We start from the raw sequence: 15,998 nt of genomic DNA, 5'->3' as shown, positions 1-15,998 counted from the left end.
GTAGCACTGCTCATATAGTGCGTCCACTCATCAGAAGGTGGGGGGTTCAATTCCCGGCCCCTGCACTCTGCACCGTGAGTGTGTGTGTGTGTGTGCGTGTGTGTGAGTGTGTGTGAATGGTTATCGCTCGTCACCTTGCCACCAGTGTGTGAATGAGTGTGTGAATGGGTGAACGCTGGCTCCTGTTGTAAAGCGCTTTGATTGGTCAGTAGGACTAGAGGAGAGATTTGTGAATACAGTCCATTCACAGTCATGCAGATGCTCTGTTCTAGTGTTTGCAGTGAAACATTAGTTTGCAACAGCTGTCGAAAGGCGGCGTTTTTAACGTTTAAACAGGAAGAAGAAAAGAAACAATAGAAAATAAAACTGCAGGTGTGTCCATACAGGCGCATTAGGTATGGGAACAGTGCGTTCTTTCAGCCATCATTCAACACCTCACAGTGTTGCACTTTCAACTCAGTGGGTAGACAGTTCCAAAGTTTTGTCCTTCAACGGAGATGATTACTGTCCTAATGAGGGTTTGCACATTGCAAAGTGATGCTTACAGTTAATTGAGGGCCATGTGCCGACTCTGCTGGAGTGCTGGTGCCTTCATCATGCAGGGAAAGAGCAGGAGCATGCAGGCGTTTAAAAGATAGCTTATGAAGTATACGAGGCTGCAGATGTGAAAGTGGCGCCTCCTCTTTTATGAGTACGGAGAGTCGTGTCTTTATCGTATTTCCATCGAAGCAGTAGCTGCTTCCAGACTCCGATCAGATGACCAGTCCAGTTTGATTTACAGCGTGAACACCCGTCCAGGCACACGCTGCCTTTTCTGGTGTGAAGTGCTAACAGTATTGTTTTTATGATTGTTGTAAAGTTGGGTTATCAATCTTAACTCCATTATGCTGAGTGTCCTTTCAGCGTCTTCTCCGAGCACAAAGTGCGTATCTCCTGAAATATTAGCAGAGCAGTGTCTCAAAAACAATGTATGGGTAAAAAATTTGCTCTTAAAAAACACTTTTTAGACACATTGCCATATTTTAGACAACGTGTACCCATTAAAAACTCTGGCCTGTAATGAACTGTAGCGACTCTACGTGAAAACAAAGTGTGTGCTTTCAGGAGGTGGAATTACGTTTGGGTTTGGTGAGATGCTGTTAGAAAGAGAATGACAAAAACAACACATTCATTTCTGGCTGGATATAAACGCATCTGAAACAAGGTTCAGACCATAAACACCACAACTTGTAACTGAACGCTGACTTTAAATCAGATGTGGTGTCCAGGCACAGCTCACAGAAGGCAAACAGTGGCTTCGCCTGCGACGATGCACCGCAGACGTGGAATAGATTCATGACATGACAGATCACTGCGCTTGGCAGTGTGGGATTTGCAGCTGTGGATGGGACATGTTCTTTTTACACCACACACAAAGATCCCCTTACGTTGACTGTTAGCACGCCCTCACTCTTTTCCGAGTTGGTTTGTGATTTAAGAATTTATTTACGAATGCACACCATGTCAGCGTTCTTCAGCAGTATTCAAAGACTCAAGTCTTTGAATTTGACATATCCATCTGCACGGCAGGACCTCCTGCCATGCAGAAGCTTGTCTTTTCAGTTTATGTGGTGTTTTTTTGGTGCATATTAGCAAACAAACTTGCAATCAATCAGATTATAGAAGAAGAAGAAGAAGATATACTGTACATCACCGCACACACATGCTACGGGGGGAGACTGCACACAAATTATTTTTCTCTGCATTTGACCCATCCTGGAAAGTCCTTCCTCCACGGCAGACCAGGAGCGGTGGGCTGCCAGCCGACAGCGGCGCCGGGGGACCCAGTTTAGTTTAGTGGGGGTATTTTTATGGAGGATACCCCAGGTGAACACGGGGAGAACATGCAAACTCCACACAGAAAGGCCCCTTTCCTCGAGCAGCAGGCACGGTGGAGGACATGTCCCTGGCGCCCACAGCAGGAATCGAACCTGGGACCTTCTAGCTGTGAGGTGACAGTGTTTCCACCGTACCTGGTGCCTCTGGGGCTTTATGGGTGTGGGGCGCTTTGCCCAGTTTGGAATCCAGTAACACCAAAAGGTCATCCAAGTGACAAAACATCTTTCCTCAGTGTACCTCTGCGGTATCTTGTTTTGAATTTACTAGTCCAGAGTTCAAGATATCCATCTCCAACCCGTCTACGATTTTTGCCTCCATTCCAATTTATATGTATATGATACGTTTACTGCGCTCATAGCACTGAAAAATTACCTCTGAAATATTCAGCAGCAGTATTTCTTCTGAAAAGCTGAATAATAGCCCTCACTATGAGGGCTTTTTGTATCTTTGTTTCTTTTTTTATGCAGTTCAATGTTCAGTGTGCATGTATAATTTGTATGGTTGTCATTTCCAGCCCCTTGATATGCAGTCTCTCTTTAAGCAGCTTTACGATTGTTAAATTCCCATCATTCCACACTCTCTCTCAGTATCATACATATTCTCTATGATGTTTAAGAGGAATATAGAAACCGTTCAATATTCTGTCTTCTGCATCAGTTCATTCACATTTCCCTGAAAATCAACAGATGTACCACATATATTTGGTGCCTTTGGAAACTTTGGGATTTCCACTGGATATTATAATAAATCTCTGTTTGAATCAAGTTTGGCAACACAGCATGAGAGCTGACTGTCCCACCAGTGGGTCAGTGAGGTTTGCACGAACTATACTTGTGTTTTGTACTAGAACCAGTCCAGTTACCTTTAGGTTTTCCCATTGATAACAGCCTCTGTTAGACACAATATGTGGTCAAACAGCAAACAGTGTAATTGTTCTGCACAAATTGAGTTGTAAAATGTAAATTGATCTTCATCTGTCACGTACAAAACTTGTATTTGGGGATCAATACTGGGTGGCTGCTATTTCTGCGGCGAATCTCAAAGCTCCTTAACGAGGAGGAATGACATGCACTTTCTCTGGTCTTCCTCAGAAGAAGAGTCTTTCATTAAAATGTTAATGATATTTCAATGAACAGATGGTGCAAAGGGCAAACAGCCAGGATGAACAAACACATGAGGCCGAACGAGCGGGTCATATTCCAGCCCAGTGTGTCGCTCTACATGTTAATCACTGGGAGAGTACAATAGATTATGTTTTCAGTGGAGGGAAAAAAAGGGACGATGATGTAGCATGCCAAGAAAATAATCAGGGAGAGCACTGAGACGAAAAACAACACAGAGAAAAGTGAATGGCACTGATTACAACTCGCCTTCCACCACTCTGTGCTTGGTGGTTTGGGATGGGTCAGCACTTTGAACACTGCCTGCTGCTGGCTGGGAGAAAGTTGCTGCCTCATGTCAGAGAGTGTCTCCGGGTCTTGCTAATGACGTAGGTTTTGATGATGGATTGTGTGGAGTATCTCAGTTACAGTAGGAGCTCCCCTCCTGTGACAGACCTGCAGCTAATGTTTGACTTTAACCTTAATGATGACCCCTTCCCTCATCTTAACCAAGTGTTTCGGCTGCCTCACCTTAAAGTTTTAATGGTCAAGATTTCAGTCCTGGTCAGGTCAGGAGAAGATCGTCCAACATTGACATTCTTGTTTGGCAATAAAGGTTAATGGAGAAGGAACTGAGGATTGTGCTGGAGTGAAGGACGTTGAAGCTTCTGTACATAGACCGGATGCATGGATGGACGGATGGATGGATGGATGGATGGATGGATGGACGGTCAAACTTTGTCTTTGCATTTGCAATTTTTCAGACCAAAATGAATTGTGAAGACTAAGTATCGCTCTGCAGATAACTTCATTAGAGGACTGACTGGATTTGTCTCTTTTGGTCAGTCGCTGCTTGAAAGTTTGACTCTTTTAGGTCCAGAAAGATCAACCACACTCCCCTGTTGCAATTAGCTTATTGGCAGCATCTGCATCTCGGATTCATTAGCAGAAACTCTGAACAGTTGACGAGGAGGACATGAGGTGCTACCATAATGTCCATAGAAAAAAACCTCAGAAAAGCAATGCAGCGCTAACGGTTTAGGAAACACCATCTCAAATAATTGCTACAGTGTGTCACAGAGCTTTAGTGACATTGGCCTTTAAAAGTGAAGCAGCAGACACAAGTTTCTCTCAGTAATGAGTCTTTTATCGATCTCCACACTGTGCACTCAGGCTACCGTCTGAATAAGCCAAAATCTTGTCTTACAGGCTTGTCTGGACACCCTGCACTGTGAGGTGAAATTTCCTGGAAGATCAAAAATCCTTTATTTATCACGGTAATGCCAGCTCACTCTGTTCCATCATGAAACCCCCTCACAACAAAGAAATTAGCCAAAATCCTGACTGCTGATAAAATCTGCCCAGCAAGTGAAATATCATGTTTTGGGCTTTTGTGCACGTTTTAAGTCTCATTGGTGCTTTTTCCAATATCCAGCTCGCTCCTTCTTTCCTGGAGTTAAATTGTTTGTTGACACCACGGAGTGCAAATTAATTAACTGACAGAAAGAGGGTCCAGCTAACACGCTTGTGATGGTGAAAACTGTCTTTCTTCAGAAAACATTCGGCCATTTATTGTATATAGAGCCAAAATGCAAAAATGTGAGGCTGAAGTGTCTTGGAAAAGAATTTTTATTTTCAAATGCTGGTAAGGTGTCCATTGAAATCCAGAGAACAAAACAAACGTACAATAATTACTGAAACAGATAGAAAATTGATATGATTATCACAAACACAGTTATTGGAGCCCTTTCATTTCCATCACAGAAACACACAGCTCATGGACCGACTCTTCTATGGACGAAGAAAAGACATTGACCAATTACAAGCTCTTCAACACATACAAACACTTCGATGTGGCTTTAGCTTCAGACATAATTTACAAAATGACGACACAGATGGCATGTGCATTCCTTTAGGTTGTAAAAGTTGTATCTACGTTGGCTGGCACAAACATTGTTATAAGACAGGTCAAAACTTCACAGACGGATAAACACTTTAGTAACAAATAATCCTACCGTAGTATAAAAAAAGACTGTATCTAGAGTAGGTCAAGTAGTAGTTTATTTTAACCTGCTTGAACTACTGGATGAGTGGGAGTCACCACACGAGGACAGGCACAAGTTGTCAATCACAGAAAATCATGTGACATTAACTTTAGAAAACTTTTCTGCCATTGCCGTCTGGGACTCGTTGTTGTCCTTTTTTTGGAAAAATCCACCCATCTGGGGATTTAGGCTTCAACACCTTTATGACTCAGGCCCCCAGCCCTGCACAGAAACTGGCTAGCGTACCTTGTAGCTGACTCTGAGTTCTGCAATGGCGAGGGCGGACAGGGAGAGGACTTGACACTCAGCTGTCCAACTTAGTGCACAGTGCTATGGTGTAGAAGTCCCCGAGAGTAGGCACTTGGACACAATCAACTCCTGACCAGCAAAGCGACCCATGAGCAGTTAAAAAATAGATTCAGTTTGTGTCCAAACAGACAGCGTTAAGCTACAATCAAATCAATAGTTTTCATGGTTATGGCATGTTCGTTCAGCTATTTGTGGTTCTCTGTCATGATTCACAAACAACATAAAGCATGTGGTGTTTCTGAATGTTGACATTCAACGTACATACATTCATACATACAGGACATTTGGACCCAAAAGCTTCTGACTCAGAAACGGGTCAGTAAACCAGGCTGCATTAATCAGTGCTTTTTCTGTAGAAGTTAACTTTTGTTAAGCTGTGCTGTAAAACTGACTCCAAAAATCCCAAGATCTTTGAGATATGCAAAATTAACCAAGTCCATATATTGAAAGTTATTACAATTAGTAGCTTGCCTGGTATCAGAACCCATTAGCTATCGTCTGACCATGATTTAGCCTCTGGGGGCAACAGCTACTGTCAAAGACCACAACATCTCAAGATTTAGACTACTCTCGATAAACAGATACCTGCACACACACAGATCAAACCGCTCATAAAAAGCTGATTCACCCTCAGACGATAACGATGAGTTCTGAGATCGGCTAATGCGTTCTGCCTCTCTTGCTGTCCACATGGATGGTTTACCTGCATGAACCAAGGCCCACTCAAACGTGATTGGTCAATACAAGTCAGACTACAAAGGGAATACCCAAATCTTGTCCTTTGTCAACAGATTCTGCAGATGATAGTGAGTCAAGCTGTGAATGAAAGTTTACTTTGCGTTCACCTCCTCTACATCGTCACATGTTCCACGTTAACATTCTTCTCACGAGATGCTGAAATGCTTGTTTAGATCATTTTTCAGGATTTACTCAAAAGACAGAGCAGAAAGCATGGCAAGTTTTCTTTACCTGACTGCATTTTGAATGTGACACAATGCAGTAGTTGCACAGAGGAGCCCCATTTCCAGGGACAGCAGTTGTGTAACTGGCGGCTGTGGCTCAGGAGGTAGAGCGGTCGTCTGCCAATCGGGAGGTCGACGGTTCAATCCCTGGCCTCGGCAGTCCACGTGCCCAAGCGGGCAAGATACTGAACCCCAAAACTGCCCCCGATGCTGCTGTCTGAATTCATATGTACGTCGCTTTGGATAAAAGTGTCTGCCAAATGACTAGTTGTAGTTTTCTAAGAGTTATTGGAGGCCGCGCTGTTAATCTTAACGCCTTGCCCTATTTCATATATTATCCAAACTCTCAAAAAAATGCACTTTGCCTTGACAGTGAGACATGAAGAGCATAAATCAGTCAATACAAAGTAACTGGGAGACACAGTCGTCTTTCTCATTCGTCTCAGTCCAAATTCAATCACGCTGAGGATCGACACCAGAGTGAGAACATTTATCTCTCCAGTCTCGATCTTTCATCTCTGTGAGCTGAATGCGAGTTTTAGTATTTTGTTTATTTTGTGCTATCACTGTTGTCCTGTCTGGTTGTACAGCCAGATTTACTCATATTCAATAGAATCAAAATAAATGTTTTGGAATATTACAAAAGATGTTATTTATATGCTGAAAAACTCAAAAAGACCCAATTTCAGTCAATGAAGACCTCAAATGATATGCTCAGAAACACTGGTTATAATGTGTTGCAACAGCTTTTAAGTCATTTTGTACAGAACTGCACATTTACTCACATATTTACAGCCACGCACGCACACACGCCACATCCTCTGAGCCCTGCTAAAGAACAGTGCTGATGGTGTCAAAGTCCTTGCTGATCTGAGAGCTGCTGGGCAGTGACTTGAGGTACTCCAGGTGCCTCCTGGCATCCTCCTGATTGTGCCTCACATAGTAGATGACGTACGCGATCACCATGGTGAACCATCCGAACATGGTGACAAACATGGCTACGTCGGTGGTCTTGTGGTGGAAGTTGCAGAAGTTGATCCCTGAGTCCAGCACCTGGATTACCGGTTTGCCTGCATATTCCTCCTGCACCGCTGTGTGGCAGATCACCTCATTCACGGTCTCGGGGTCCAGTCGCAGCTCCCTCAGGACCTCCTGCAGCGTACACTCACAGTGCCACGGGTTGTTTGAGAGGCTGATTTTCGCTCGAAGACGAGCAAACGCCTCTTTGGGGACACTTTGGATGCCATTGTTTGATAGATCCAGAACAAGGAGGCTGTCGGAAACACCTTGAAAAGCTCCCACATCCACAGTTTCGATGTCATTGTTAGACAGGTCCAGCTCCTGAAGGTAGTGCAGGTCTTTGAAGGCGTGGTTGGGTATGTGGGTGATGTGGTTAGACGCCAAAAGTAGGACCACGGTATCTGGTGGAAGATCTGATGGGATCCTCTCCAAGTTGCGAGACATACATTGGACCACGGTCATGCCGCTCTTCTCCATACAATGACAACTCGCGGGACAAGCCGTCACGGGTGCATTTACCACGAATAATCCGAAAAGCAAGCCCCATAAGAGGGCAGAGCCATCAAAGACAGGGGCTTTCCTGGGCATATCAGGCCCTGCAATGTCCTGCATATTCAGCAGCAACCTCCCACAAGTCCTGTCAGGTAAAAGCAATCATAGCTTCACCCGTTTCTTGACATTAAATTGTGACGACTGCAGCTTCATTTGCTTTCAAAATGCTGAAATTATATGTTTATTCACGCAAACATGGGGGCTTAGCTTGAGAGAATCCTTCAAAATTGATTGGATAGAGTTTCATATAATCTTTTGAAATCGATTTCAAAAGGGCTCATCCAAAAACTGAGCTGCTTGCTGAGCGTAATCCAGCAGGGAATCTGTGATCTCAGGTTTATTGTGAGGACGCTGAAAGCTTCAGAGAGCGAAGAGCAGGCCAAGCGACGCCGGAATCAACATGTCCTGTTTCACGCTGAAAGAGAGAAAAAAGAGTGTTATTCTCGAGCAGAAAAACATTTTTTTAATTCATTAGTTCAGCAGAAGATGTCATACGGCTGCTGTCAGTGTTTGTATGAAGACTCAAACTCATCCTGAGATTCTTGCATTTTCTAAGTGCACGGGAAAATTGCCTTTGTCTTTCCAAATTGAGCCGAGTAAATGCTATCCCCAAAATGTTTACAAATGCGTAATGCGATTATTGAGAAGAATCCATTTCACTTTGGCAAATCTCATAAAGCGGCAGGCGCACTCATGGGTCATCACCAGCATTTTCTCATTCAATTAGGAAAACGTCATTCTGTCCTGCATTGTCTTCTAGCGTTACGGTGATGCCACAGCTGAACTGCATATCAATATTGATTACATTATATCAAAGCTGCATGAAGAAGAAAAAACAGCTCATCTCCCTCAGACTCAAACATTTCAAGGACTGCTGTCTCTCACTCATGATAAGAATATCTGTGGGTCTGAAATGACTCCTGCAGGAGGATCAGCGCTCCAGGCCGGCGCACCCTCTGGTGGGCTCCACTGATCACACAATGAACCCCACGCTGCGTCCGAGGTCATCCACCCCGCGGAGCTCTGTCCTTTTCCTCTTATATCCCTTGTCTTTTTCCCCTCTTTCCTTTGGCTTCATGGCTTAAAGCCACAGACACACGTCTTAAAAGCAGCCCCTGATGTCCCCATCAGTCTGAGCTCAGCAGGTGTGGACAAGATGTGGCATCTCCACGCACAAGGGCGGCTGAGCAGCCTGCGGTGCTGTTATGACACTGTATCATTAAGGCAGTGGACATGTCCTGGTACACACGTGCACGCTGCACTGCAGCCTGTCTCAGATGTCCTTCCCTATCACTTTTGGAGTAATCTCTTAAAATGAAATTAGGCGGTAAATTGGCCCTTAAAAAGCCAACATCAGCACGTTTTCTCCAGTTTTACAAGGAGATCCACAATTTTAGCTAAAACAATGAAAGTATCGCAGCTTGGCACAAAATTTGGAGGAGTGCACGTGCATGCATCCTAAATAAGATTAGGTGAATCTGGAAAACCTCAGGCCAAGATTTTAATTCAATCCTAATGACGCCTAAGTGCAGGGTAAACACTTTAATGTTGTTTTCAGACATTAAAAAAAAAACTAATGACATTAACATGCGCGTCTGTGGTTGTAATATGGCATCGGTAGGAATAAATACGCATTTTAATGACTTAATAAACAATATGCTACACTTACCAGGACGGAGTTTCATCTCTGAATGGATTAATAACATTTTTCCTTCATCCTCTGGATTCAAAGGTGATGCTGAACCAAAGCTGCGGTCGACAGCGCAGCGCACGTCTGTGTCATCGCTGAAAAAAGGCTGGAAATAAAGAGCGAAACATTCTTTTTTAAAAAGTAATCAGCTGCTTCAACGCGTCCGCGTTTGGGAGCGGAATTAAGAAAAAAACGGTAAAGTTCCTGAACGGCTGCGGCACGCGGCGAAGTTCTTCAATCTCCACGTGAAATGATTCATATCCCGAGCGGAGCTGTTTATATGTCTCCGCGTGAAGCACAGCACTCACACTTGTTGATGGTGATGATGATGATGGTGGTGGTGGTGGTGAAGATGATGGTGGTGGTGTTCCGGAAAGGTCCAACTCATCACGCGCCTCTCTGTCCGAACCGCGCGCGCGTGGCGTCAGAAGGAGTCCCGGCAGCGCGTGAATGGGGACTGAACTGCTGCTCAGCTGGCAGCTCTGCTCTTCCTCCAGCCCCCCACCCCTTGTCTGTCTGTCTGTCCTCCCTCTGCTCTGAGCACTTCTCCCTCTCTCTCCTCTAAGACTATTAAAGAAATAAAACTAAATTTAAAAACTGATTCTTGATGCAAAAAAGGGAGAAACATCTATCATAACAAGTCCTTTAGTTCTAACTTTTAAAATGACTTTTATGTCTGAAATCAAGTAAAAACCAACATTATGTTTGGTACCTAAATTACAGGCTCTTAGATGTTATTAATAAATTCTTCTACCATTATTTTTAGCACTGTGTTCATCGAGAGTAATGAAACGCAGTGACAAAGTCAGAATTAAAGAGTGATTTTGGCATTTTCATGCAAAACTCAGGACCTCCAGCCCTCGTCCACGCCACATTGAACTGTGTATTGTTTAGTTTAATCAACCCGTGCGCTGTATCAGACAGACCATCAAAGAGCGGCGGCGTGAGGGATTTCAGCGGCGGATCGAGATGTCAGCCGCACTCGGGTGCTAATCACCCTTTTCAAAGCGCAGAGGCTTATGCCGCACTCACAAACTGCGTGCAGAGTGCGTGTGTTTGGTTCGTCTTTTGACTTAATGCTACATGACTTTCTGTGACTGACTCCAGCAGCACGCGTGTCAGGATCATCCAACAGCGAAAGGCTCCCTGTGGCCGAGCTTCAGTGGCGTTGCTGTAAAGAGAAGGTCTTAAAGTAGTTATGCAACACTTTTTAACATGCACCAGTGCTTCCAGAAGCAGACTTTTTTCCACCTCTTGCTGGAGGAGTGTCAACCCCAACGTTCTCACTCCCAGCTCATCACATATGGACGCTTGGTTAAGACCCCTGAGCATCATTTTTCATGCAACCTGTTCTCATTCCCAGACAGTCAAATACTGATGCTTTGTCACGTCCCTTGGCATCTCATGTAGACATACAAGAAGCCCTTGAGCATCCGGATGAGACACACCGGGCTTTCAGCTAACTCCTTTGCTAACCCATCCATGGCAATAACATGTTCTCATCCCTGCGGTGCACAAAGCTTTCCTGCCAGACACCCTAGCACAGGGTTAATGTTGTGAAACAGTCATATTTAACCAGCCTCCTTCCTCCAAATGTGAGCTTTTCTCGCTCTTTATACTCCATCATTTGGTGTACTGTAGTAATTCAAAGTGATGCCATGGGGTCGTGACCAAGCATCCATACGTGAGGAGTTGGGAGTGAGAACAGGGCGACAGCTATAAGTGCATCAGCAGGGAAAAGAAGTTCAGATCCCACGTGACCTTAACAGACGGACTACATGGCAGCACATGCAATGAAGCCTCCAGCGTAGTTTTCTGCTTCCTGTCATTAGCGCAGCTCAGAAAGCGTCGAGGTGACTTACATTGCAGAGGGCAGGGTCTAAATCTCACAGGTGCTTATGAAATGTTCTGTGGTTAAAATTTTCTGCAGGTTACAAAAACAAGGTGTCATGTCAGATAACCTTGGCGAGAGCAAAAAAAAAAAAAAAGAAGCTGTAAATAGAAAAGCGAGTTTAACCAACCACTTCAATTCCATTTGCGCTCTCCTGTGTGCAAATCCAAATGTGGGTCAGCTGGTCCCAATGTTCCAGGTGTCATCTGAGCTGCGGAGGAGGGCCGGTTTTCCGTGGAGCCGGACCTGCCACAGCCTCAGACTTGTATTTGTGCCAGCTGGCATGATGAATTGTGCTATATTAACTACTGAACTTTTGAACTTGATGTAATATAGCACACTTTTGGATTTGAGGTCACCGTGGGGCTGATAGTATAATGTACTCAAGATGGAAGAAAACCATTGGAATTAACCATTTACTGAGTGTGTGCAGTCAGCTGGTCAAACTAATACCTTAAAGCAGCACTGATCCATATTTTCACAGTGCAATGGACCAAATGAGTGTGTGTGATGTGAAAGGGTTCACCTGCTGCGACAGTCTCGATTATCATCCACCTCTGAAGTTCCCCGTAGCTTTATGGAGCGTTTTTAACGTCGTTCAGCTGTTTTCCTTTATGCCCCACAGCCTTTGGTTGGGTCTCACAGCTCTCATAAACCTCGTTTCCACACGGCACACAGCTGCTTTCAGCGAGAAGGAGCTCTGATACGCTACCCGCCCAGCACCGAACAGCAGACCAAGTTAACGACCCAGCCGGTGAACGCAGTGGAGCATTTTGCAACTAAAGAGCCAAATAATTCTCCCAAGAGATGGTGGAGACCAAAACAAATACTAAAAGAAGACTGAATGTTGGTCTTATATTGATGGAAATGCTTGCTAACACATTTACACTATTGACCTCACAAGGTGATGCTACACTGCCGGGCCAAAAATAAATGTCGCCACCTGGATTTAACAGATGACGTGATGCACCCATCATGCCTAATGCCTGCTGTGCAAGCCTGTGGGGGCAGTGCTATGATCTGGGGTTGCTGCAGTCGGTCAGATCTAGGTTCAGCAACATTATGTGCCCAAAGAATGAGCTCAGCTGACTGCCTGAATGTACTGATTGACCAGGTTATTCCAACAATGGATTTTTTCTTCCCTGATGGCACGGGCATATTCCAAGATGACAATGCCAGGATTCATCGGGTTCACGTTGTGAAAGAGTGCTTCAGGGAGGATGAGATGTCATTTTCACACCACAGAGTCCAGACCTTAACCCCAGTGAGAACCTTTGGGATGTGCTGGAGAGGGCTTTGCGCAGTGGTCCGACTCTCCCGTCGTCTTTACAAGATGTTGGTGAAAAATTAATGCAACACTGGACGGAAATAAGTCTTATGACATTGCAGTAGCTTATCGAAATGATGCCGTGGTGAATGTGTGTAGTCAAAGCTAGAGGCGGTCCAACAAAATATTAGAACGTGTCACCTTTTTTTTGGGTGGCGACTTTTTTTTTGGCTGGGCAGTGCATTAGAAGTTGTATTGTCAGGATGCTGCGCTGCCACCAACTGGCCAAAATAAAAATAACATTGTGAGGATCCCAATATTGCATCTGCCTTTTGCGATGGACCTGACTCGCCTTCAATAAATTTCAGTATTCTGCTTAGAGGAGTTCTTTTGAGAAAACAGTTTCCTGTTCCTTAATCGCCCTCAGGTCACTTTGACCCAGACATTTTATCGTTTAGTACTCCTCCCTTGAGATTACTCCCATCACTCCCTGCATCCGTCCCCAGTTTGGGTTTTGGCACATTTCCCTCACAACAGTCTTCATCAGCCAAAAAGCATCCAGACACATTTTTCAATTGCCAGCTTAAACATAATTATCAGCTTCAACAGATGTTTAGTTTCGAGCTCGTATGCCTCAGCCTGTGATTGATTCAATGTACAATAATAAGAACTTTAAAAGCTTTATCTAATTATAGATAATTAACTCTATTGGCTGTGACGTCTTTCCTCAAAGTGTGTTTTCCTTCCGCAATAAGCAGACAAGACTCTATTATTTACTGTCTTCATCTGGGCGATTCTGTTAGCTCTTAGCCAGGTGAGAAAAAAATGCAGCTTTTCAATGGCGTCGTAAAACACTGACAGAAGGCCTCAACACACCAATCTAATATCAGGACGAGGCGGCTGTTTTCCTTGAAGTCTGCTAGAGTCAGTTCTGTGCAAAGGATGCCCCAAAGTAAACAAATCTGCAAAGACAGAGAGCTGAAAGACACGGATCCAGATTAAGATAGAAGCTCTAATGATAAGAACTCCTCTTTTGTTCAGATTTCTCTGTGTTTTTCTAAATGATTGGGAGTTTTCAGACCAGGCACAGGACAACTTCATGACTCCACCAGCCGGTGACAAAGAGGAGTCGGCCTGTGGCGGCATCAAGCGAGTGAGCTGTGGCTGGTGTGGCTGAAGGAGGATAACATCTTCTTCCCATTCTTTGCATTTTGTTGTGGAAGTCATGTTTTTAGAGTGAGAATGCAAGTGTTTCGATAAGAGGGTGTCCATTTGTAAATTTACCTATCTGCTCTATACAGCAGAGGTAAGCCCTGATTGTCATGCAGCGTGCAAAATGAATTTCCCCCGCTTGGATAATGAAGTTTCTCAAGACTCATGTGATGCCTTACAGTCAGTTTGCAGGTAGAATGAGCACAGTCTTTGCACTCAGGTCGTCTGGCAGCGGAGCAACTCTGAGTCTTTAAACCATTTATTATCATTCTAACCACCAATGCACTACAAAGAGCATTAAAGAGGCTAAAACCTATTAACCACAGGGTCCATAAATAAAGATGCCGAGTTAGGTAATGCTTTGAAACTGCTTCAGGTGCTGCCTAGACCAATAACAACACCCACAGACTGGTGGTGAGCTAAACTGGGAATCTTCATGCTGGGAGGCAGCGTTGCTCCAGGCAGAAAGAGCAGTTCAGAGCGTCAGTCTGGCTAAATCACTTCCCACCAGAGTTTATTGGCTCAGATTGGCGCGCAGCCTTATTTTCATCCATTTCCTCCTTTATATACCACTCACAACAGCTAATCATCATCCACCATTCAATTAATCCCAACAAAGGAAGACTCCAGCAGCTATAAATATGTTCAATTAGAGCGAAAGAGGCCAAACATATTCAAGTTGAGTACGAAAGCCTTTCTCAGAGGCAACACAAGCAGCCAGAGGAGGGATTTTATCTTAAGATATATCTGCTGAGCTTGATGGTTCACACACAAGCATGACCGGACATCGGCGCACAATTTTCACCCTTTGTCTGACGAGATAAAGGGTCATAATAGGGCTCAGTGGTGGTTTCGTTCCGCCAAGCCGCACACTTGCTAAGACAGAAAATGGGGGAACTGTGGCAGTCAGATAAAAGAAAGCCAAGGTCAGGAATTTGGAGCGTAGCTGTTTCGTCGGCACAGAAATGCCACGCGTTCGCTGGCGGAGAGATACAGCAGGTTTTCCACGTCAGCGACTTGGGCTAACCTTCCTCAATCACTGAGAGGGAGCGGGCAGAGAAACACGGGGGTTGGAGGGGATATGAGTAAGTGGCTATTTATCTAGATGAACAACAGCACTAGGTTTAACTCCATATCAATTTATCATGATTAATGTCGCCACAGCAGAATTTCCTCTGTGTCAGGATTTTTTGTCCCCCTCTGAAAATTTAGTTTGAAATGCTGTTTGAGGGCATGAGGCTGGTTAGTGGGATACTGCGAATAAGATGGCATTATTCCACATTAGTCCCATGATTAACACCCCGGTGAAGTGTTTCTAATGATTGCCATCTATTTATATTAGGCGCAGTTTTGGACAAATTCGAGTGGTCCCTGCCTGTAATTGCCCCAGGGACAACTAATAACAGCTCCAAACACAAGACACATTCATCCAACTCCTCCAAGAGCCAGGGGAGATGGGCCGCTGATGTATGACCGGTTGGCTGTGGCACTGAAGATAAAGGACTGGTGTGTGTGTGTGTGTGTGTGTGTGTGTGTGTGTGTGTGTGTGTGTGTGTGTGTGTGTGTGTGTGTGTGTGTGTGTGCTGGCATGGTAGGATTTACAAGCAAAAACCAGAGATCAGGTTGTCACAGTTTCTTTTTTTTGTTCTTTTGATGAACTGAACAGAAGAAATAGACGATAACATAAAGAGCACACAGGTGGGATGGAAATAAAGCCCTAAAGGTTTGTTAAAGGAACCTAATATTGAAGTTAAAGACAGCTGTGCATGCTCGTCACACACTTACATAAATGTGTTTAAAATATGTAAGATTTCCAAACAAGAAGTACTTAAAAAATTATTATATTAACATGCATTTGCACTGTTTTTACTGTATCCAGTAGGTGAATTGTTCATTTTTAACAGGGAGGGTGGCTCTAACCCTATAAATAAAACTATATCAGCAGTAGTAATCTGCCCTTAAAATGTAAATGGAGTATTAAAGGAATACTGCAGGCAGCAGCGTGTCTCCATCATCCTCTCACTCTTCTAAAACACATTGCTTCTTGTCAGTTTGATCACGACGGTGACACC

At 44.3% G+C, this 15,998-nt stretch overlaps 1 protein-coding gene across 1 annotated transcript; it reads right to left on the bottom strand.

Moving 5' to 3' along the window:
* Positions 1–4,590: 4,590 nt before the first annotated feature.
* LOC139340456 (leucine-rich repeat-containing protein 3-like) lies at positions 4,591–10,070 on the bottom strand. The gene is made up of 2 exons (XM_070976293.1): positions 9,536–10,070; positions 4,591–8,281 (listed from the first exon to the last, which is right to left on the bottom strand). The coding sequence occupies exon 2, from the start codon at positions 7,924–7,926 to the stop codon at positions 7,126–7,128; it is 801 nt and encodes a 266-aa protein (XP_070832394.1). The 5' UTR covers positions 7,927–8,281; positions 9,536–10,070; the 3' UTR covers positions 4,591–7,125.
* Between the last annotated feature and the right edge of the window lie 5,928 nt (positions 10,071–15,998).

The sequence above is a fragment of the Chaetodon trifascialis genome, chromosome 12 (assembly GCF_039877785.1).
Source record: "Chaetodon trifascialis isolate fChaTrf1 chromosome 12, fChaTrf1.hap1, whole genome shotgun sequence".
Lineage (NCBI taxonomy): Eukaryota > Metazoa > Chordata > Actinopteri > Chaetodontiformes > Chaetodontidae > Chaetodon > Chaetodon trifascialis.
Note: the sequence above shows the minus strand (reverse complement) of the source record. Positions and strands in the feature narration are given on the sequence as shown.

What these genes read in the sequence shown, in the direction of transcription:
- LOC139340456 (XM_070976293.1), bottom strand. Translation starts at nt 7,926, where the DNA reads ATGCAGGACATTGCAGGGCCTGATATGCCCAGGAAAGCCCCTGTCTTT.